Raw genomic sequence first — 24947 nt, 5'->3', positions numbered from 1 at the left:
GTACTTTAACGGTCAAACTCAGTCCAAGGCAATGTCAAAATTACCTAATAACTACGGCGATAGAGTTTAATTACATGTGCTTCGATATTAAAATTAAAAAGTTAAAATATCAAAAAAAAAAATAGTTGCTTGGGATTTGAACCGCCGAACTTACGTACCAACCGCGGCGAACGGTAAGGCCACGAGACCAAACTAGCATATATGATGATAAACTTAAATTTGATGTTGGTTTTATCTACCTAATATCTGTCATCCGCGTCGAACACTTTTAGTAAATTTTGAAAAATGGTTTGATGCAAAGTGTCAAATGAATGTAACAGAAGTAGTTTATTCCAAATTGTATCACAAGTATATAGAGATAGAGTTCAATTTTGTCAAATGTACCGATATTTTTGCGCACCTTGACTGCTTCGTTACTTATGACGCTGTGGCTGCTACGATATTTATGAGCATCTTGCATGTACTCATATATTTGACGCTGTGTATGTACCGATGTTTTTGAGCAGGGTGAATGTATCTATTATTTTGAGGACTTTTGTTGTACCGATATAATTGATTACTTTTGATGTACCTATATATTTGCATATCTTGTCTGTGACGATCTATATGACGCTGACTGTACAACTGTAATAACATGCATGCGCACACCTGAAGTTCGTACAAAACTAATAATTGCTTTGCAACACAACCCGTGCATGTTACAAATTGTAAGGTTATATTGCTGTTTGTTGATTTGATATAATATTATTTCTAAATTTCTATAAAAATAACTCTGTTTCTGGCAACACCAATAATGCAATCGAATTTCTGTCAAAATAATTTATATTACAGAGCCATCTGTGAGTGCAATCTGGTATTAAACTTTTTGAATTATAACGATAGATGGCAGTGTTATATTATTTTGGTAAAAAGCTCTCGACGCTTTTTTATTCTTATTTTCTGTGCCACAAATCTTTTGAATTCTCATAAATTATAATAAGTTAAAATTATCTTTTTAATTGAAAATAATAAAATCTACAAACTTGAAGAGATGTTGAAATATTTATAAACAAATGTGTGGTACTGTATGGATCGATGTTGTTAGAAGATATCTCCAGAAATACTGAATGGATCTGGATAAAATTTCGCACAGATATAAATCATAGTCATGGTACAATTTTCGCCCTTTTTATAATTCTGCTTAGACGAAGTCGAGATATAAAGCTCGTATATATATTAACAATGTAAGGTAAAAGAAATAATATATTAATATTTATTGTAAGAAGAAAATAAACTGCAAGATAAAAATGGTTTAATGATACCCGTACAGCTCCGGCAACGACTACTTCGGGTAAATATAAAAAAATATCTTCTTTAATTGCTCATAAAGCGGATTGTTAGCAGTTTTATTTCTTTCATTTTATAAAATTCACAATACTCTTTTACGTAATAAAGAAGTAACAAAATTTGAGATTCATTCGTTTTATATTTAATTAGCTATTTCACAGATGTTTATTGTGGGACAAATTTATTTTTATTATGCTGTTTAAATCTGCTTATTTGGATGTTAAAAAATTTAATTATTGATTTTCAGATAAAGATTGACGCAATTTGAAAACACCTTTTATTGCAAAATGTACAATTTTTATCAACGAATTGCCACGAAAGAAAAAATCTTAAACAGGAAATTGAAAAGAAATCTGATTTTTACTGCATCATTATTACATAACTTTTTTCGTTTTCAATTTTATTTTTGTTTATTTTATTGCATGTAAATATGTTAACCATAAGTAACCATTCGTAGTAATATTTTAAAAATACACGTTCTCTTACAAACTATTCCTATTAAAAATGTACTTACTATACCAAATAAGGGTCGTTAAACAAACTAAACAGGAAATAGTGTTCAGTTTACCAAAACGAGTTGCCAATAAATTACTATGAAAATAAAAACGTTGCCCTTAATCGATATAGCACAAAAAAAGATTCACACTCCCACCTGGACGACGCGTGGCTAACCGGTCCTCTTCCTGTCTTCCCCTAGAAAAAAAAACATACCAAGTTCATAAACGTCTTAAGTATACATAATTGTATGAAGGTAAGGTACAATTTATTTTCGTTTCTTTACAACTACTTACCGGTTTGTTTTCCTTATAATTTAATAAGGAGTCGCGTGCCGGACGTGTTATATTGTTCGTGTTCAACAACTGCGACGTTGAAATGATGATTTCACATTTTATATTATGACTAGCTGTCGTCTGTGACTCCGTCCGCACGGAATATAAAACAAAATTAGTAGCATATGTGGAAGAACTTCCAGACTGTATTTTAATCTATGCCAAATTTCATACAGACATTCTGGAGTTACCTACAAACAAATATCCATGCATTCATCTAAACATTGTCAATTATAATGTTTCTAGATGTAGACCGGGACTCCGTCGGCGCGGAATCAAAAAAAACCTAATTAGTGCTCAGCGTGTGTTCTTCCAGATTATATTCTAAATATTTGCCAAATTTCAGCCGGATCCGTTCAGTCGTTCTGGATACCTTCAAACATATAATACATCCAATCCATCTATCTAAACATTCGCATTTATAATATTAGTAAGATAGATAATGTTACAAAAAAGTAACGATTTGCTTTATTAAAGTGAATTCATGTAGCCACTTTATAGTGATAAAATATGCCTACGATTTGCGAGAAAAATGATCAATATACAAGCATTTAGTACTATGGATATAAAATCCGTTTACGTTCTATCCCGTCTGAAATTCCAAACGTTTTTTTACAGAGTTAGGTTTTTGATTGAAAACTATCGAAGCGTTATCAATATGCTGATACGCTTCAGTTAAATCCACCGTCAATGAAATCCGTACTATTTGTACAAGCATTTCATCCCGTATAAAAAAATCGTAATTTGTATCGGCATTTTTTCCGTATAAAGCCGTTCAAATATCGGAGCAATATTTATTGCTGCACACAATAGTGGCAAGATTTTGATTTTTCGAACTGTCAACTGTAGTAATCCCCTTTGAAAGTCATTTTATTTATTGTGACACTCAATTTTCACGCAAGATTGACTCCACACATTGCTCTTGTAATAAAACAGTTTTGTTCCTGTCGAATGGGTTTAACAATTTTGGCATTGTTTATTTTAAAACGGTCTTTACCACATAGAGTTTTCGGAGTAACATACGCCCAGAAAAGTAAGACAAAAAAGTTTAAATCTTACTCATCTTACTTATATTATAAATGCCATTGTTTGGATGGATGGATGGGTGTGTGTTTAAAGGTATTACGAAGACGGCTGATCGAAATGAAATTTGGCATATAGTCTGGAAGAACACATAGGATACTTATTAACGCGACCGACTGCTATTTTTTAATATTTTTCTAGTTAGTGTCATTTGTAATCAGAAGGTATAGTCATTTTTTTCTGAACTAAAAAGGCGTAGATGTATTAAAAAAACCACTTGATCCCTCTTTTAAACAAACAACATAAATAGCAATCTTGTTACTGCTAATTTATGCTATTTATAATTTATTCATTTGTTCGGGGCGTTTGCTGCAACAAGAGATATGCAAACATAACCGCAAAAAACACTACAAAGAATAGAGTTCAAAAATATGTGGAAAAGAAAGTACAAATAGAGTTTCAAACAAACACACCTTTTGTAAAACGGTTCAACGCCAATAAGGACGATATAATCTCACAGAAGTGACTTTACCTTTTGATTTTGTATTCCATGCGAGTAATACAATCTTTAACCCGAATACCAAGACATTTGTTATTCATGTAAATTGAAAGGATCTTCACCTTTTTTTCTTTTAAACATATTACAAAGCCGGTTGGGTCCGCGATTACATATCCATTAGTTTGTCAATAATGTTGACAAAGCCGCGACCTGTTCAATATACTCTTGTATTCACTCTTGTATTATATACATACATAATTAATATGTATCTATTATATATCAATAACTCGCGTACGATTGTGTTCTCTTGTGGCCTGTCTAAATTATCTTTAAATTGTCTTAAGGATACATATAGCTAATCGTTTTACCGTGAGTTTCTGAGCCCAAAATCTCCGTATCAAACATATCATTCCTGTCCTTATCTTTGACAAAACAGAGATAACAATATGTTTTAAATCGAGATTCTGAGCTCAGAAAACCACGGTTATTCTTCTATAATTAATTTTTCCTATTTCTATTCATAACTCTACAGTAAAAAAAGCTAATACAAAACTCAGTTCGTTTTGCGCGTCAACGTTTGCTTGTTACTGTGTTTGCGAAGGGTGCGCAGTAGACAGGCAAAAAGTGTTACGTTTTTTTTTGCTTAAAAAAAATCCTATTCTCTGTGGTTATACCGACTTTTATTCACTGCGGCGTGATTCAAATTGGGTATTGTCTTTTCAATATAAATATTATTTTTAAAGTATGGAAATATAAGTATAACTCCTTCACAATATGAATGAATTAAGCGATTGTATCTATTTGTTTTCATACTTTTAAAATATAACACATAGAATTTTACTCTATAGTAGCGGTCGCCCGCAAATTCGATCGCTCGGAATTAAAAAAATACTCAAAAAGTAGCCCATGTATACGTCTAGACTATGTTCTAGATCTACATTTTAGATCCATGCATCCGTTCTGGAGATAAGTACATACAAACAAAAATCCATCCATCCAAACATTCGCATTTTTTAATATTAGTAAGTTGGGAATGTGGCATATAAGTAAGAACTCATTTATTAACTAATCTAAAAGTTCTTTTAATTCTAAGTTCTGCGCAACAGTTAAAACAAATTTAACCATTAAATTAATTCATTATGCATTTCTACAACTCTATATCTAAGTTCCTTTAAAATATACAAAATATTAAACTTAACTGTTAAATAAGTATGATAAACGAATTTCACTTTCGCTGGATTTTATCACCATTGTGTAGATGACAGACAAGAATAACATTATAACAGAATTAAAATAAATGACGTGTAACATGTTTAAAAAAAACACTGATGTACCGACTCTCTATTGTTATGCCGCTTGCATTCGAAACAAGCCTACCGATTGCTAATTTTAACTATTTATTTGTCATACACTTTTTGCAACAGACATGTTATATTGCAGTGTTAAAGTATTACTTGCGACTTTAGCTAACGATCTAGTTAAAGAAAGGAATGGTTAACAGAATCATAATTAATTTCTTCTCTATTTTTATCTATCATCTCTATATGCTAATAAACAGTTTTAGGATATATATCTAGAAAAGTGTGATACGATCATACGACCACTTGATCGGTAGACAGCACTTAAAATAGACGGTAGAGACTCATTTACAACTCTCATGTTATTGTGAACGTGTAGCAATCTTACCAATATTACAAATGCATAACTTTGGATGTATTAATGAATGGATGTTTCTTACAAGGTATCTCCAGATCGTATCAATAGATCTCAATGAAATTTGGCAGAGATGCAGAACATAACCTGGAAGAACACATTGCTTAGTAAGTTATATTTTAATAACGCGCGAATGGAGTCGCGGGCGACAGCTAGTATCTTCATAAAACAGCTATCTTCACAGATTAATCTTTTGATTAACAATAGATTTTTTCCTATTTAATATTTATGTATTCCCGTGAAAGTGGATCGTTTGAATATTTGATAAGAAGTTAGCCACAAGCAAAGTACTTAACAATATTACCTAAACCACAGTTCGCAGTCGCCCCGAGGGATGGTGTGCTAATAGCGTACTGGAAATGTTACCCATATTAAAAATGCCGACCATTTTTAATAAATTTCATAGTAGGCTACGCTAACTAAGATTGAGTTGGATCTCTAGTGTAATGTATATTCTTTAGTGTTATAACATAGTTGTATTTTTAATAATTAAGTAGTAAATAAATTTTACAATAGGCTAACTACAATTAACTAAATCACGAGTAATCGTAAAGGATACCGCAACGAAGTTCACATTTCTTAAGATTCATAGTTTTCCAATATCATTTAATTAATTTTTACGATGTTAATCCCTTATTTTTTTAAATAAAATTCTATAGCTTTTTATTTTTCTGACACTACAAGTTAAGAAATAGAGATGTAAAAATGTAATTAACGAAGTAAAAAAAACTGCAAAAGGTCAGTATCGTGGGGCACGGGGCGAGGGGCGCGCGCGCATTGTCTGGCTATGATAGATAGCTGTCATATTCAAACTATACATATGTAAATTCCATTTGCATTCGTGATGAATGTCTGTCTGTACGTCCGACTCGAAGCGTGTTTATTGTTGACAAAGAAGTGAAAATATTATCGGGGAGTGCTCGTCAGTTGAATAACAAACAGTGCAAGTAATAATAACAACATATTGTCGTATAAATTTGTAAACTGTCGTTATAAGTCTGGGTGCAGTTTTTGGCGTTGAAGTTTTTTTTTACAACTAATGACAGGTTCATCTTACTTCATACTTCATACTAATATTATAAATGCGAATGTTTAGATCAGTGGTTCCCAAACTTATTTTGTCTACTGCCTACTTTGAGAATAAATATTTTTTAGCGCTCCCATATTTTAACATCTTTTAAAATCGCTATAACATCAAACTAAATTAATTAATTATTGTGACCTATATATGTATAATATATTAACGGAGAATTCTAAACGAAACTTTTACTATAACCCGCAACTTGAGACCTTCAGCGCCCACAAGGGGGCGTTATCGCCCACTTTGGCAAAGACTGGTTTAGATGTATACCTATAGATGGATGGATGGATGGATGCTTGTTTGAAGATATATCTAGAATGGCTGCATGGATCTCGCTGAAATTTTGCGCAGATGTAGAAAATAGTCTGGAGAACACATATTATTGGACACTATTTTTAACACGATCAAAAACAACTTCTGTATTTAACAATATTAAGCATTATGAATTCAAGTTTAATTGTGTCTAAAATACGATTTTTCAATCCACAATACTTATCAAACATAATAATATGTTAAAGTCTCTGTACCGTATTCGTGTTGCAAACATACGATTATTTTCGTAATCATTTTATTTACTTATTTTTTGCAGGAAAATTATTAAAACGGCACAAAAAGACAAGATTATACTTAATTCCAAAAATAAATGTCTATAGTCATCATAAAGTACAACTCTCGGACATGTATTCAAAACATGATCCCCGCATATTCACGCCCAAACGCTATCGGAGCGGGCGCGAGCGTCACAACTGGGTTTTCATTCATTTTTTATCAAATTCAACATTGGTAGGGTTATTTGACAATGACATGGAATCATGTTACGTTTATTCGGGTGCATTACACTGTTGAACTTTTTCAAAACCAGTGGGCCAATGCTCAAACTGTCGCCATTCAGCCAATGATTGATGGAACTAATTAATTTTGTCGAACCGTGCACGTGCCCTCATTCCATGCATACTTGAAAACTGAATTAAAAATTGTAGCTTCGTATTCCTATTGTATTAATAGACAATGTAAGTAACCTTTTCTGATTTTGTATTATAAATTAAGGGACGGGTTTATTAATTAAATTCATTCTTAAACATCAAACGCAACTTTTATAGAAGTTTTATGCGGTTTGTTATTTTGAATCTTTGCGGATTCTTCCGTATAAATTTCTTCTAGAAAAATGTGCATATGAATACCTGTTTTGAGGAATTTTATTAAACAACTATAAGAGAGGAGTATGGCGAAAGATAAAAACCACAATATTTGTACTGTACAGAGGCACTAAGGTAAGAAAGCTGCGATAAGTAAATAGCTCTGTGTAAGAAAAAGCTTTGTATAATAAGATTTATTGCGACATTAAGGTGTCAATTACCGTGACGTATGTACAATCAATAACAAAATTGAATGACAAAAATTATTTTAAATATTATTTATTGTCATTCAAGCTGTGTCTGCAAATTCGTTCGGGTGAATACTGTCTTTGGGAGGCATTTTTATTATTTAGGTAAATTATTTACATACAGTGTAATAATTATCGGTTTAATGTTTTTTTAAGGCGATTATCACGATTATATTTCGATTGAAAAATTGCAACAAACGCGTTCTGTTCCCGACTGTACTAGACAACGATGTCGTCAATGCATCCAATGTATTAACAATCTTATTGTGTATCAGTTAAGCTCAATTTTGAAAAATATACCGGTGTACTTGATGGATACGCGTATTGAAGTATTGTCACCGGGTATTCGTTTAAAGCATACTGCAACAAAAACCTCGATGGTATTAAACGATGTACAGACCGCGACGCAAATTGCTACTGCAAGGAAACTCATATGACACGGCATTTTGATTCTAATCATTATTGTGATACAGGTTAATACTGCATGATACGACATGGCAGTCCTAACCAAATCTATAATATTTTATTATAGTTGATTTTTTCAAAGGCTATGAATACTTATGAGCTCTGTTTTATTTACTACACTAGTGTCGTCCGCGATTCCGTCCGCGCAATATAAAAAGAAAATTAGTAGCTTATGTGTTTTTCCACATTATGTTCTACATCTGTGCCAAATTTCAGCCAGATTCATGCAGCCGTTCAGGAGATACCTTCTAAGAAACAGCCGCTCATGCAAACATTCGCATTTATAATATTAGTAAGATATGTTTGAAAAATATTAAGGACCCTTAGAAATTTTAAAGTTATATCACAAGACCGGGAAGTCTCAGCTCAGTGCGCGTGACTTACCGCGCTCCGTTTAACTTACTTAGTCCTGATTTAATTAACTTTACAACTTCTCTCTGGATCCTTAATTGTTTCCGACGGAAGGAACAGTCTTTGGTAACAGTTCCACTCACTAAACACCAACGACATCAACAGACAAGTGTCATAATCAACTTCCTGACGAGTAATTTTATAATCCTAAACTTCATAGTACTTATAACTACAATAACACCACTAACACATTTAAAGTAATTTTTTAAATAATATTATATATTGATGAACATAATTTTGAACAATCGTTTAAATTTGCGGCACCGCATCTTTCGTGTGGAGTCTCTCTAAGATATTGAAAAAAACCAAAACAAAAAAATGGTACAAACTGCTAGGAAGAAAATCCGACACTGTACCGGTGTACTGGCGCAACACTAGTCTTCCTGAAATGTCAACGTTTGTGTCCCCTCACTAATCATTCTGACACTTGACTTTGTAACGAAAGCACGTCATTCACGCCAATGGATTCTAACTAATGATGTCTAAAAAAAACATATCTTTATCATAACTTAATAAATTAATAAGCTTAAGCTCTGCAATAAATTTACATAAAAGCGCAATTTATGAGTAAGCAAATATATCATAGTTAATATAGCAACTTAAATTACTCCAGTTCCTTAAGCGACCGTAAATTATATTACGCGTTACGCTTTAGCAATAAAGTTCTAACCCTATTTGCTTAAGATAAATGAGCTGGAAAGTTTTTTTTAACAAAGAGAGAGGTTTGTTTCTTTGCACCATGAAGGTCGTTATGTTCTTCAAAATGTACACAAAGGGAGAAATTTTATAATTTATTTTTTTGTCTCGTCGCGCATCGAATGTCTTAAGGAGGCGAGTAATGATCCTGAAATAATAATTTATTCGAGGATACTTCGATAACGTATTAAATTACAACCGACTGAACATATCTCCTCCTTTTTCTTTTTTTAAATAAATTTGATTACTTCCGCATGGACAAAAGATTTAATAACAATATATAAATAAATCTTATCTTACTAATATTGCGATCATTTAGATGGACGGAAGGTAGACTGTTAGAAGGTATTTTCAGAACCACTCAATGAATCTCATCAAATCTATTTTTTTTTAATTCCGGCGGACGAATACGCGGGCAAAGGTTAGTATTATATACATATTTATATAATATATATAAATATATTTATACACATTAAACACACACAATCACACATCAATTTTATTTTTTATTCAAAAATATTTACTACCAAGTATGAAAGGACAATTGTTAATTGAATTTATCTTATTCATTGAATATACGCACATTTACTAATATTTTTTACAAGGTAAGGTCTTTATGAGATATCCAAATGGATGGTGTACGATCAAAAAAATAACATCTGTTGCTCAAGGCACATACATCCCACTGTTCGTAACAAAATGGCTCCATTTGCTATCAGCATTTGAAATTCGATAAAAACATTAATTAGATAATGTGACAGACCACTTTAGATAACAGAGCCATCTGCTTCGATCCCAAATATAAAATAAAAATAAATTAAGCTATATAACTGTATAAACAAAAAATTACAATTAGATGCTATTTAGTTAAGCACGTGTTTTATTTAACCCTTTGACGGCCGGTGATTGCTATTGTGGACGTCGACGTGGTTATAAACGATTAAGTTTTTCTCTTCAAATATATATAAAAACTGCTTCCGATATAAGTTATTTGTTATCAATCGGTCAAAATCTAATTTCTGAAGTGTACACAGAATTATATTTCAATAATCATGACGTCAATTAATGTCTAATATCACCGTGCAATAAGAAAGTTAGTTATATTTAAGCTAAAATGTAATTGAAGCACAATCTTTGTATTATGGTTAGGCCCTAAGTACTTTGTAGAAAACATAACAGGCATTCTATTTCTTTTATAGTTTTATGTTATAGTCTTTATAACATTGGAATTCACTTAACTCGGTACTTTTGGACATTATTGGTTAGAATCATTTGGCGCGAATGACGTGCTTTCGTTACAAAGTCCAGTGTCAGAATGAATAGTGAGGGGACATAAACGTCGACATTTTAGTAAGGCTAGTGTTGAGTCAATACACTGGCACATTTTCCGGATTTTCTTAATAACAGAAAAGTACATTTTATATATATTACCTACTGTTGGCGAATTTTGTGAGTTATAAATCTACCAGAACTGCCATCAAATTATCATGTATACTGTGCATTATTACGCTAAGTTAAAACGGAATAATTAGCTTAATTTCTCATTAAAAAAACATTTACCTCATTACCATCGAGAAAATATTATTCAACTGATTGGAAAATCTACGCAACTATTATACAGTCTTCATTAAAGTATGCTTTTTACCTTGGCAAATAAAAACTGCTTTGAAACTACTCAACTAAGTTTAATGAAACTTTATACTTGGAGTATTTCATAAAACTTAAGTTTTTGAATAATTGCAGAACTTAGCTAAAGAGTTGTATATTTAGAAACATTTCTAGTGAGTCAGTTTATAAGTTACCGTTTGAAAAGTGTTTATAAAGTATAAGTTCTAGAGCTTTTAGAGTCGTAATTATTAAACGGAAATACCAACAAATTTACTTCATAACTTTACTGAAATTTGGTAGAAATAAATATACTGAACATAGAAGATAGCCAAACAATACTTATATTGAGATGTTATGTTAACATTTTTCTTATAATTTATATGTTTAAATTTATTTTAATCAATTATTTTAATACTAATACTTCTTCAAACTTCTATTTTGTAAGATTCACTAAAAAGGGAAGTCATTGGCTCCTTAAATACAGATTATCCTAGTTAAGTAGCCAAGGCAATATCGATACTGTAAACAGTAGAATATGCAATAAAGAACCTTTATTATTTTTATTATTTGAACCTTAATACCTATAGTAAACAGATAATTTCAAAATCTTTAATTTTCTTACTAAAGGTTGTTGAAAGTTTCATGAAATTACCAAAAATCTACTACTAAGATACGGTTTTTGAAACGTAATATGTTGACAATCTTCTTTTTATAGGAAAAAAATAAAGTCCTCAAATCCGATCGCAGATACTGAAATCAACGACGGATAAAATGAGTTCCTTTATGTTATTGCCAAAAAAGAGCCTAACGATCAGGACAATGTCCATCCAGAGGGATGCGACCTTTCTTAACTATTTAAAATGGTACACTATATTACATGGCCAAATTAAAAAAAAACGAGACAATATCACTTTAGTTATTAATATTTCCCTATTAATATATTTAATAATAAAAAATCTATAAATTACTTTATTGTTTTGACAAAATTTGATAAGATTTGTCCTATTTTTGTATTTCACGTACAAACTCATAAACCACTTCACAGACATCAAATATTCTTTTTAAAAAATTAAAAAGCTTAATTATCACTGAGTAATATAAACTATAGTTAAAACTATATTTTTAAAATTTCGCGTAACCGAAGTCTCTTTTAAAGGCCAGTATCAAATAATTAAATGAATCAAAAAAGTTTGTTGCAATTTGATACACTACTTAGGGCGTAGGGTTCCTGGTTAGCCTTAATTAGTGGTTAATTACATCAACTAAGACCTAGCTAAAAAAAGGGCAACACTGTGAAAACTAACAATTATTTACACTCATACTTTATTACTCCATAAAACCGTCGCCCTCTTTCAATTTGGCCGCTGTTATTTTATTGGTTACAGCAATATTATTTTTATTACCTCAACCGGCCCTGTTTGTTCATTACTTTATTGCTTGAACTTGCCATTTGGAATGGTTTTGTTAATGTTGATAGCATTTCAAGTATAAGTTAATTACGATTAATGTTTGATTTTATTATGATAAATGAAGATCTTTACGTCGCATCCGAATAGACCGTCGGTAGCTCAGGGGTTAAGCACTTGACTTATATCTACAGGTCCTGTGTTCGAATTCCACCATGTACCAAAATGTTTCTCGATTTTCATATGTACATTTGGCAAAAAGTACCAAAGATATGTGTTAATACCCGGGAGTAAAACCACGCCAAATGGAGATCCCATGGTCTCTGCCTACTCCTATGGGTTACAGGCGTGAGTTGTGGAGATTTTTCCTTTAGCTTGAAGGAACCTTATATATAATAGACATATGTTATGAAAAATAAATAGAAACCTTCTTGAATTCGAATACTTTTGAGATTAAAATAAGAATTAATCTTTGGGTAGGATTTTTACCTTATAGATAAGATCATAATAATTTCATCCAATGATGCTTACCTTCATATTTATGAGGTTTGTGAGCGATACATTAATAAACGTCAGAAGCAAATAAATGAAATGCTACCGGCATTTCTTATACTTACGAATAAAGGCGTCTCCTAGTCACGTGATAAGGGGATTCGACGATTTATTTTTTATGTTGCCCATTGATCAATGAGATTGTGTACCAACATTAAAACTTGAAAACTAATATCCTAAAAAATAACGATTCGATAATGTCGACTTACTAGTATGAGGTTTTGTTGATGCTAAATTAATATGTTTTCAATAAGGTCGATGACCTGTTGGATTAAAAATGACAGCTCAAAATAACATATTAGAACTTTAGTTGCTTGCATTTAGAGCCGTTTTAATAAAAATCTACTCCCTTATTCACACTAACCCTTGGTTATTGCAGATTACACGCGGTCCCCATAAGCCCTTCACACTGTTTTACGCTTTGTTGCTCCAATTATGATAATATACATAAGAACACCTTAATTTAACAATACGAACAAGGATTGATTTAATTTAATTTGTGTTACAATTTGTTAAATTTGCATATCATCATTTATAAAATGTAAAATTAAAAGTAACTAATAGATAAAGATATCTGTTAGTTATTTTTATGCAGTTTATTCGTATTTTATAACTTACTAGCTGCCCGCGTCTCGGCTCACGCGGAATTAAAAAAAACATAATAAGGAGCCTATGTGTTTTTCCAGACTATGTTCTATATCTATGCCAAATTTAAGCGAGACTCGTTTATCCGATCTGAGTATACCATCCATTCTTCTAAACATTAGCTTTTATAATATTAAAGATTTATTTAAAATAATTAACGTAGTTACCAGTTTTCGTAAAGTAAAATTAACGCATTATATTATTTTAAAAAATATATTAAAAAAAATAAAAAACGCCTAGATGCACAAAACGTATTTCTGCTACATTAATATTGTCTATTATCTGATTACAAAATAAAATCTAATCGTATCAAATTCTTTTTCTACAACAAAAACTACCTTTTTTTAATTCCATCCAGCTTTGGCGCCAAAACCCCTTCTAATACAGATACAAAATTCTTTGTGACAGAATACAAAGGTATGCATAACTAACAAAAGGGACAACCCTAATTCTAATTCAAATCTCAAAAATTCATTGCAGGACCCTCGAAATTTCTGAGTCGCGGTGGTCAAAGTAATTTAATACTCGACTTTTGAGGGGAACACCAAACTTTATTCATAAACGCCGTTAAAAATTATATTTTTAACACAACGCTTATGGTATTATGGTTATTAAGACTGCCAGAAAAATTATGACAAACTAACACTAGGTTCACAGAACTACAGTGAATTAACAGAGTACTAATATTTGCTCTTTCCAAAACTCTTCTTTTATTCTTTGACAGCTGTATATGCCTCTTTAAAATTATCGTAATAATAATTTCAATAACCTAAAACTTAAGCATTTAACACTTTGTAGAAGTAACCCGATGTTGATATCTTGACCTACATAGCTGTTCAAAGTTAGTTCCCGTGAGAGAAGACTCGAGTATCGGAATTCTATCAGATTAAGCGCTAGGTCAAAGCTCAGCTACTTAGTACATCGTAATATCATACAAATAAATGGACGTCGTTTCGTCGCCAAGGTGAGATGCGGACGTGTTTGAGTTTTCATACGAACTTTGCAGAAATATGAAATTGTTTCAAGTGAGACTTGAATGGGGAAAACATTTTAAATTTAATATTATGCAGGGTAACTTGTTGAATTTTTATACAGAAACAGAGATGCGACAAGAATAATGTCTTGGTATATTAAATTATGGAATAATGTTTTTCTTATTGTTCTGTTTAATTTTTCTATTCCTATTTTTTAACAGATGATGAGGCATTCTGTGTAAAGTTAAATATTGTTAACCATACATATAGATGAAACATTTTAGACCACAACTCACATTAAGAATGAATATGTTCGACGATATCTAGGCAAATTACAAATGGACGGTATCCACAATTTGTAGGTAACTATATTTCTAAAATATATGGATTGCTTTTGCTAATCAATTTCTCTTTAAGTAAGAACTTATGTACTGCCACCGGAAAATCGTGAGTTCGATTCTCTTTCACCCACGCAGTATTACAACTAGCAACATTAATTACTCAATGCTACTCTGTTCAATTCACACGTCTGCTCGTCTTGAATTTTAACCCGTTAGATTTTAAATTAGATTGTTTCCGTTAAATCGATAAATGCGACATTTTATATAATATCCATAGAGTTGGTCTAATTATTATTTTTTCTTAATTTAAACTTGTCATTATCAAAAATAAATAAATAGGTAAGTACTAGCATAACTTTATGAATAATTTCCATTCATAATAATGGTATTACACATAAAAGAGGTCAGTGATCTTAAGGTATTTTAAAGAAGGGTCGCTTTGAACACTGTTGTTTAATTTTTTGTTCCCATTGTAAGCATTCTAACACACTTGTCCCTTTCTTTACATTATTCTAAATTGAGTGCATACGTGCTGTTTGAAATTCCGTACAATATTTGTAGCAATATTATATTAATAATCATACGTTACTGAGTCCAAAATACCCGTTTTAAAACATTCCTTATTGTAAATTTTTTGCGTAACTTTATAACAGAGACGATATTTTTTATACAAAGATATTGATTTTAGAAACTAAAGGTTTGCGCTTAGCAAATATGTATCATTAACACGATTTGGTACACGGTGAACGATTAATGCCAATTTTAATTGCTTTTTCAGACAAGTTATTCGTTTCTTAGATAGATATAGCTACTTAGATGTACAATATACACTTATATGTATTAAGACTTAAGTCTATCTTTTAAAGGTAAAAAATGGCATGTAATTACATATAGTGTAATCAACATATTAGAAAATAATTTCAAAAAGTAATTAAATATCTAACATTTTTGTCTACTTATTCATTGTTCGTGGAACCCAAAGTCGTCTTACAACCTGTAAGCATGCTCTTGTTAATTTGAAAATTTTACAATGGAGACTCAACTGTGTGAATAACAGCATCCTTTTATTCTCTATTGTAGTTTTGTGGGAATACACATACGCGTATCAGTGGCAATGGGTCACAGGATAAAGACCATTGTGTTAATTCAGTGTCCAAGAAATAAGTAGCAGCAACCCCTGTTTGTAGCCCATCTTGGAATTAAAAATTGGTCAATAAAAATAACAAGTTCGTGACCAACACCCGTTCATATCTCGCTAAGATTTCGTCTTTACGCTAAACTATTGAAAGATTATATATTATGAAAGCATTTTGCCTTGTAAGGGAACTTATAAACGAAATTAAAGTACTTTATTATATTCCTTGTCTTAGAAAAATTCATAAGTGTAGTGCTGAAACCCATAAAATGGATTGAATGAAATTTTACGGTTATTTAGTTTCTTTACGCTTACGCTTCAAATACGCTTTACTGAGACTTGTTTGATTATTATCAAGACATTATCCATAACTAGCTGTCGCCGGCGACTCCGTCCGCGTCCCGAAAGAAACTATGTGTTCGTCCAGATCTACATCTATGCCAAATTTCAATGAGATCCATGCCGCCGTTCTGATACCTTCTAACAAACATCTTAACAATTGCATTTATAATATTGGTAAGATAGAAATTATCATACAAAAGTAATCTTAAAGTTATATGAGCAAAAGTCGGTCAGGTCTAACATGTCGGAGTTCTCATCGGAATCTCGGTGAAATGAAACAAGATTAAAAACTAGTTGCAAATGTAACAATTGAACATCAGGTGCGTGGTCCGCGGCGGCATCTGCAAAAACCGGATTCGCGGACATCTAATATCTATGCACATCTAAACTCGATTTATGCATCTTTGATGAATGTGTGAATAATTTAGATTAGGTTATTTTGATAAATTAAAAATCAAATAATGTTTTTTCGTTCCAATTCTAAAACATTTTTTTAAAATTAAACCTACAGTCTCTCTACTTATTTTGGATACATAATTTGAGTAAAATAACGGAGTTAAATTTATGTTAAAGCAAGACGAAATTAAGAATCAACATTTCGACAAAGGCTAATTGGTTTTATTTGACAAATTACTACACAGGCCTAGTTCTTATTTCTACATAAAACGCTTTTTTTTTCAAACAATATTTTTATAATAAAATTGAAACCACATTTACCGGTTCAAATCACTTTTAACAATTATTTTCTGCAATTGTATTACGTTCAAAGTAAAAGTTACGTCCATCATATTACAAACATCTATCAAACACATGCTATGCGATACTTAACTAACAATGTTAACTACTACTATATTATTTTTTTAATTAAATTTCTTTTTCATTTCAGGTATGTCTCATCAAATGTGAAAAAAACTCGTGAGTTATATCGAACATCGTAAATGTCAAGATTATCAGCCTCTAATTCGAATTAAGAATGAAATTGTTGCACGCATAGTATTAAGACGTTAATATTATAACGTAGTCTTTTTAAAAAAAGAATCTAGGCACGGAAAAATGTCTATTAACACGCAATGAGAATATCTATTTGAGTGTAAAATATTTATTTTATCTTTTTTTATCAAATTAAAGAGTTATTTATTTAAAGAATTATCTTGACTTAACCTTTTTTTTTCCAGAGAGGAATGCTTTATGCATATTCCGCGCCCCGGGGGGGACGCGGTAGTTATGTGGGATTCTCCTCCATAGCGGAGGCATACCCACTAAACCTCTCTGTTCCTCCAACGCATCGGGACGGGACCACGGGCACGCTTTCGCTCTCGTCCGCGGCCCCGTCTGTGCCAGCTGCCGAGGCAGCTCCCTCTCTCGGGGGGTGGCAGCCCTTAGTCGCCGGTGATGGACTCCCCAGTGTCCATCACCAGTTACTTAACTTAACCTAACTAAAATGTTATCAGATCGATTATAAGCAAGGAAACGTAAGAAACAAATGTCTTACATTTCTTCTTAAACGTTTTATTCGATGTAAAACAAAATTGGTATGTTCACACAACAAATAAACTCAATAATTACAAGCAAAGATCTGAAAAGTTCAGCAAATGATGAAACAAACGATTTCTCAAAACGACCGAACGTATTACATTAATTCTAACCTCCAATTACCATATATTAGAAATTAATATTTAAGAATATTCAACATTGAGTATTATAACCTAATATAATATATAATTCATATTTTGAGTTTGTAAATAATCGTCAAATTTTGTTTTTATGTTGTCTTGTCAAACAAAATTAAAAAAAATAACACAGTTTAGGTGAAACTCATAGGTGATAGTAACATGTTCAACTTACCTTTCAATTATTTTCTTTATTATTCAATATCACAACACTATTTCGTATATTGATATACGAAGTCTGTTTTATTTTGAAAGAGTTTTTACAGAATATTAACTAGAAATTTGCATAAAGCACTATCACGGTATTCACTTTATGTATTTAATTTAATAATTTATCTACTTAGGCAGAAGTTACTTCGCGCACAATGTAAACTATTCCGTCAAAATGGCGTCTTCAGCGGTACAACTATAGTTCAATACACGATCTTTTTTTTACAAATTTCAGTTTTATTTTATTATTGATTGATTATTTTAAAATTTATATTTAAAATATGATTTTTTATTGTTGGAGAAATAAATTATTTCGTAAATATTGTATTACTGACATTTTATTTATTTATTTGTGTTCGAAATTTAAAAGGCAATAGTTACAGAGGGAAATAAATTTTTGTATGACCGCGACGTTCGGAAACATTCCGGCGGAGTGCTTCGCGCTCGTTAAAAACAATTTCCAATATCCAATTATTTCCACAGCAAGCCTCCGACGTCGGAAAATTATAGAGGAAGCGCTCCGCTGAAGACTCCTTCATTTTGAAGTAATTTACTCCCAGTTTTATACAATCAAGGCAAGCGCTTTACATTATTGGTACGTTTTGTATTTACCAACAAGATTTACAGTAAAACATATTATTTGTATAATAATTTTTATCCAATATATGTTCAGTGAAGGACGTTAATTACCAACCCATTTCAGTGAAATCTAATTTGACGCAAAACGTGGAAAATTTTTATATTAACAGAAATTCGTGTTTGAATTATAATTTTATAATCTGTGTAATTATATAAGAGTCGGTCTTTTAATTTCAATTAAATTTCTGACGTTCATGTTAAAATATCTTATGTTTTACTCTGCATTTTTCCTGCCATTCTTTAAAGATCATATTATTATGTAGTCATATTAGTAACTAAAGTTTTTTATTTCATAAAACAAATGTATACCTTCCAATAAAAAGATATTCATGAATAGATGTCCGAATACATATGAAAACTAAATCTGCCTAATTAACTTTAGCCGACTTTAAACGGCAACCCTATTAATTGGTGCAATCATCGCTTTAGGAAGAATAGTGTTTGTTGTTTTTACATTCTCTATTATACAGGTGGTCGCATACTAGTACAATGACCTCGATCTGCTCGCCGCGGGGCGCCACAACCCTCCCCAATTGTCGACAATCACAGTAGGTTGCTAAATTGGGAGATTGTAAGATCTCGATAAAAGCTTTCCTAGGGGTGCACCTTAACGGATTAAATGTGGTCGTGTTGATTTGATGTATGATTGATATAGGGTTATGGTGATTTTTTTATATATTGAAAAAGTTTGTAATTTGGCAACATCTCAGTGATGTACTGATGTGTGGAATAAATCATTCCACATCAAATTACGTAGTTTGTTTTGAAGATTAATAGAGTTTTATTTTTCTTTTTTAGTCGAAAAAAAAATAGATTCAACGAGTTGCTTATTTATACTTTAGGCTGCTACGTTATTTGAATTTTGACAAATATTTAATAAAATTCACAATGATATTGTACTTTTGCTATGAACAGTTATAGTTTATACGTTAACATTTATTTATCTATATTCTGGTGAGAGTCGCATCAAAATATAACGTAATTTACCAAATGTTTGATCATATTTCTATGACACATCTATTGTCGCCGTTAATAATACCATAATTCCACACTATTATAGCACAAGCTTTTTCCCGCGACTTCATCCGCGCGGTCTTTAAAAAAGCTTAGTGTTCTATGACTTCAGAGGGCCTAGAAATATTTGTGACAATCGCCATCGTTAATTTTGTCAAAATTAGTATAAGATTTTAGTTTACTTTACGCCCGACAGGGGCGCTGCACAATAATCTATATCAGCGTCACATTTCATCAAGATCCGTTCAGTTGTTTTTAATTTATTTAAAACATATTGTGGTCTCTTTTTTATTGAAGTAAATGAAAGGGATGGAATATGTGGCAATACAAGTGTCATATCAATGGTTCACGGTAACCGGTACCGGGTTCTTAATGATTGGTGCTTTGTCAGGCGCTTGCCTCTAAATCGTGAAGTATTTATTGCAAGCAGTTTGTATTTACTGGAATACATCGAATGCAGAATGTTGGTGCAGGTAAGATTACGAACGTATGCATTTGTATGCGTCGCGAAGTTGAGTTGAGAGACGAGTCGCATCAATATGACTGAGTGATGGATGGGGACCAAACGTTGTTAATATTTCGGACTAGTCCTTTTACTTAAAAAGTATTGCTTACAGATAAATAATTTTGCAAATAACTTAGGAAGTGACAAATTAGATAAAACAAAAAAAAATCAGATGTATATCGCCTTGGTTTTGTAATGTCAACGACTGATCATGAACTTTGTTTTCAATTTATAATCTGCATAATTACATATCAGATTAGAATCAACGATTCGCGTGAAAGAAAAAAATTAAAATCAATAATTTATTTACGTATTATGTGTCTTATTTCCATAAACAAAAAAATCCGTATTCTCAAACCTTAACTATGTATAGTTCTTAGGTGACTAATATGTGAATAATACAGATCTACGTTAGTAGAAAGTGATTCGGTGAAGTCACTTTTTACCCAAAAAGAGTTTCTACGGTTGTCTTTAAATATTAAATGTAATAAAATGTTAGCAATGTGTTCGTATTAAATATTTGAAATTAAGCGTAATAAACTTCTCAAAAAATCTGATAACGAAATCTAATGTGACTTGAGAAAGGGCTTTACGTATTTATCAATTCAACATGGAAACCCTAGAGATGGATGACTAATGTACAACAAACGATGTTCAGAACATTCGGAATACTTTACCTAAAGTGGACGGGAAAGAGATAGTTGGTAATGTTATTATTAAGCCCATAAAGAGGATTCATGCGTTTTGATTACTTACTTTACTTAATATATTAAGGGTTAGAATCAGCGCACATCTTTGTAATAAAGGTTAGTCACAATATGACTTTAAAATAACTATAAGTCTTAAATTGATGTATATTCGAATTTTAAAATTTTTATTCGATTTTTAAAATGTTGCAATTCCGGTATGCCACGCGTGTATGCGGTATGCGCAAACGCATTGCGTCTCGCGGCAGCGGGGACCCGTCCAAGCGCCAATCAGAGAAAACCTTCAGTTGAATTTTAGCCGTCGTTCGTGGTGTACGTGTCAGTTGTCGGAATGTAACGTATCGTGCGCATCGGTTAAACTAAAATTTGTTGACATATTTGAATTTTGTGTGATAATGTGGCTATTGTTTCGTAAGACATTTATAATTTGATGGATTATTATAATATTGAAACTTTTATTTATATATTTTTGTGTTTTGCTGGATTGTTTACTATGGTCATCGTAAGCGTCTTTAACAGGTCAGTGGAGCTACCGTCCTTTTATCATTTTTTCGCTGCATGTGATATATGTGAATGTTTTACTAAACTAGTGCAGTGATATTATTTTGTGTATTCGAGAAAGGAACAATTAAATATTAAATCGATTTTAGTTTTCTACAATCATAATACGGATGTTACATTTTGCGTTACGTTTCATTAGTTCTATAATGTAGGTAAAGTACAGTTTTTATGTATTCAATTATGTATAATTCACATAATACTACATAATGTGAGATTTGAGTTTCCGAGTTTCCTTTCATGCATTGGTTATAGAATAGGCCGACAGGTAAAATGATGGTAGGGAATATTTGCGGTACATTTACATCTGCATGGCGAGATATTGACTACTATATTTGATTTAGTTATCGAACACAGGCCGGACTGCATTCGTACACTAGTTTGATATATTATATACTTATAGGCTAACGGGAACTTGTTACTAACGATGATTTGTTATCGCCATTTCTATTTCTTGGAATGTAATTATTATTGTTTAATTATAGTTTCATTGTGGTTATTTGATATTCATTTAATTTGTCTTTTATTGGAATATTGTTCGTTGTTGTAGTTGACATTTGAAATTATGAAAAAAGTACATGTTGTATGTAACCTACCTACCTAATTCCGTGATATCGTCCGATTGCATTTTAGGTATAATTGCATTATTGGTCAATATTATCCTGTTTTTGTTCAAAGGACGCCAAATTAATTATTATAGGTATTACTTGTTAACCCTTAATTATGTAAATTAATTAATAAAGGTATCATTATCTAGGAATAGATCGTCAGTTAACAGAAGCGTTTGGTGTCGGGTAATAAAATCACCAAAATGTCACTTTTATTTTACGTTAACCTATCTTATTAAATTTCGTAACTTAAAATTTCAGTTTCGTATTTATTATGAATACTAATTAATGAAATATGTCTTAAATATTGTTTGATTAATGACAGCCCTAAGCTATAACGAGGGCTGCGCGTTCGCAGTAAACCACATCGCTCAGTAACATCTGTCATCTACTATGGAGCACCCCACACGGTCTCATCTCATCGACAGATGTCATTAACATGTCATTACTATTTATTTAGAGACTAGCGGTCGCCCGCGACTTCTTTAGCGCTGAAAAAATAACCTATAATATTATCTTTGTACATCCCAGTCAAAGACCAATCAAAATCGGTCCAACAGACAGATACAAATTTGTTTAAAATTGCTGTTTCGTTATCAGCACCGCAAATACATGTTCAGATTCACGAAATGTGATTTTTTATTACAATAGACACTCAATTTTATTGATTAGTAATTAAGGTACACTACAAACTAAGAGTCCGTTCACACAAGATTGTGTGTTTTGCGATAAAAAAATCTGCAGTGCTCTTCGCCCTGATATAGTGTGAACGGACCTTAACTTAGTTACTATTGAATTTAATAATAAATAAGGTATAGTGAAATTTACAATTTAATACAAATGCTAATTTAAGAGAAATTAAAATTTTAGCAAATATCGTGTATATTTAATTTACATTGAATTTGCTTTTTTTAAGGAACTGTAAATTCTTTGTTATCTCTGCATGTTACGTTATAAATGCGTAATAATCTAATGCGGTTAACCTTCATGTTTCCTAAACGGTTTTCCATTGTTCAGATAAACTTTCCAACCTACATTATGTCATAACATCTATCACTTCAAAGTATAAATTTATGTAACAACTTAATTCTTTGTTGCTAAAATATAACCTCAAAATGTATTTTTATTGTGATTTATTAGTCAAGTATGCTTCTAATAATTGTTGATTAAAATAATTATAGGAACTCCATGAGATCATCAGTGCAATGACCAATGACCGCAAGAGCAATGATGTTATTGTTATGTTGCGTATCCATCGCTTGCTTCCGTACAAGTCGTAGCAACGCCGACACACTTTAACGCGCATTGCACTGTTCATTTACTTAGCGAATTGCCTTTTTATTCCCTTTTTTGCTCGTTTCGCCTTCCTTGTTGGGGGTAATTCGAAAACGAATAAACCTCAAATGCGTATTATAAATTAATTTAGTACTTACTGCTCGGGAATACGGTTGAAAATCGATTGCTGCAGTTTGTGGATATTTTGATGCGTTTCCGATTACGCACACGAAATGGAAACTGACTGATCTTTGAATATGTATGTGCATGCATAACGACGTCCGACTGCATACGTCAATAAAGGTTCGTTCACATTGCTAAATGGTGAGGGCAAACATGTTCGTAACATGTTTTACATTTCGTGTAGATGCATTTCTGCACTTTTATCTTACTTTAATTAAAGAAATTCTGTAATCAGTATCCTCAAATGACAAACTTGTTTGAGAAACAAGTTCTTATTTACGAACAAACACAACAGATATTTGTTAATGTATTTTCATTCAAAACATTGCTACTATTATGATTAAAATATTATGTTTACGTTTTTGAAATTTAAATAATTAGTTTTAATAAATATTGCTTCAATGTTATATATGGAATAAGACACTATCATTGAAGGCCTTGTGGCTTAGTGGTTAGATTATGCGATAACCGTGCGTAGGTCATGAATACAATATATAGGTCGCAAATTACAAGATATTTAATTACATTTAAATGAGTACACATAATGTTTTAATGTTAGAATTACGTATGGTCCTAATAGAAGTTTTTTTTATCATATTCCAAAATTCATTCAAACATACATTGTCTTATAATTCTATTTTTTCTTACAAAATCCACACTAAGAGGTTTTATATTCGTATCAATTAACGTCTCTGAGTACGGTAGTTAAACTCCCCTCAACTAGGATAAGTCATCTAACCGCAATAAGGTCAAACATTATAAAGTTCTACGAAAGATCTCGTGTTTGGTTAAAGTCATGCGTGTCATTGATTTCACGCGTTAGCTAAGTGTAAACATTCCGTATAGAAGTTGCCGATTGATTAACTGGCTCTAATAAACAACACAATGGCTTCTTGTTCGAATTCAACTTCGAGCTTATAAATAAATTTATATAAGACAAGATTATATATATATATTTTTCGCCTCGCAAGAGACAAAGGAAAATATGGAGAACTGATCGCCAACCTTCGCTAGTCGGAGAGGCACCTCAAGAAGAAGAAGATAAGACAAGAACTTGTTACTACTTTATAATTTCTACATGCAAACATAATAACTTTTTCAAACTTAATTGTAGACAGGATTAATTACTAATATAAAGAAAAAAAAA

At 31.6% G+C, this 24947-nt stretch overlaps 1 protein-coding gene across 4 annotated transcripts in view; it reads left to right on the top strand.

The window, feature by feature from the left end:
* The window catches only part of RapGAP1 (Rap GTPase activating protein 1), a 192600-nt gene that overhangs the window by 54426 nt on the left and 113227 nt on the right, over positions 1 to 24947 (top strand). For 3 of the 4 annotated variants that reach the window (XM_013324623.1, XM_013324626.1, XM_013324622.1), the window contains exon 1: positions 21483 to 21695. The exons of the other annotated variant lie outside the window; for it this stretch is intronic. In XM_013324623.1, coding sequence (XP_013180077.1) covers positions 21607 to 21695 — 89 coding nt within the window. In that variant the 5' untranslated portion in view covers positions 21483 to 21606. Of the gene's footprint in view, positions 1 to 21482; positions 21696 to 24947 lie in introns of those variants that run through there. 4 annotated transcript variants of the gene reach the window in all.

Source organism: Papilio xuthus, unplaced genomic scaffold (genome assembly GCF_000836235.2).
Source record: "Papilio xuthus unplaced genomic scaffold, Pxut_1.1 DF824992.1, whole genome shotgun sequence".
NCBI classification, from domain to species: domain Eukaryota; kingdom Metazoa; phylum Arthropoda; class Insecta; order Lepidoptera; family Papilionidae; genus Papilio; species Papilio xuthus.
The sequence above is the reverse complement of the archived record's forward strand: the minus strand, read 5'-3'. Positions and strand labels throughout refer to the sequence as shown.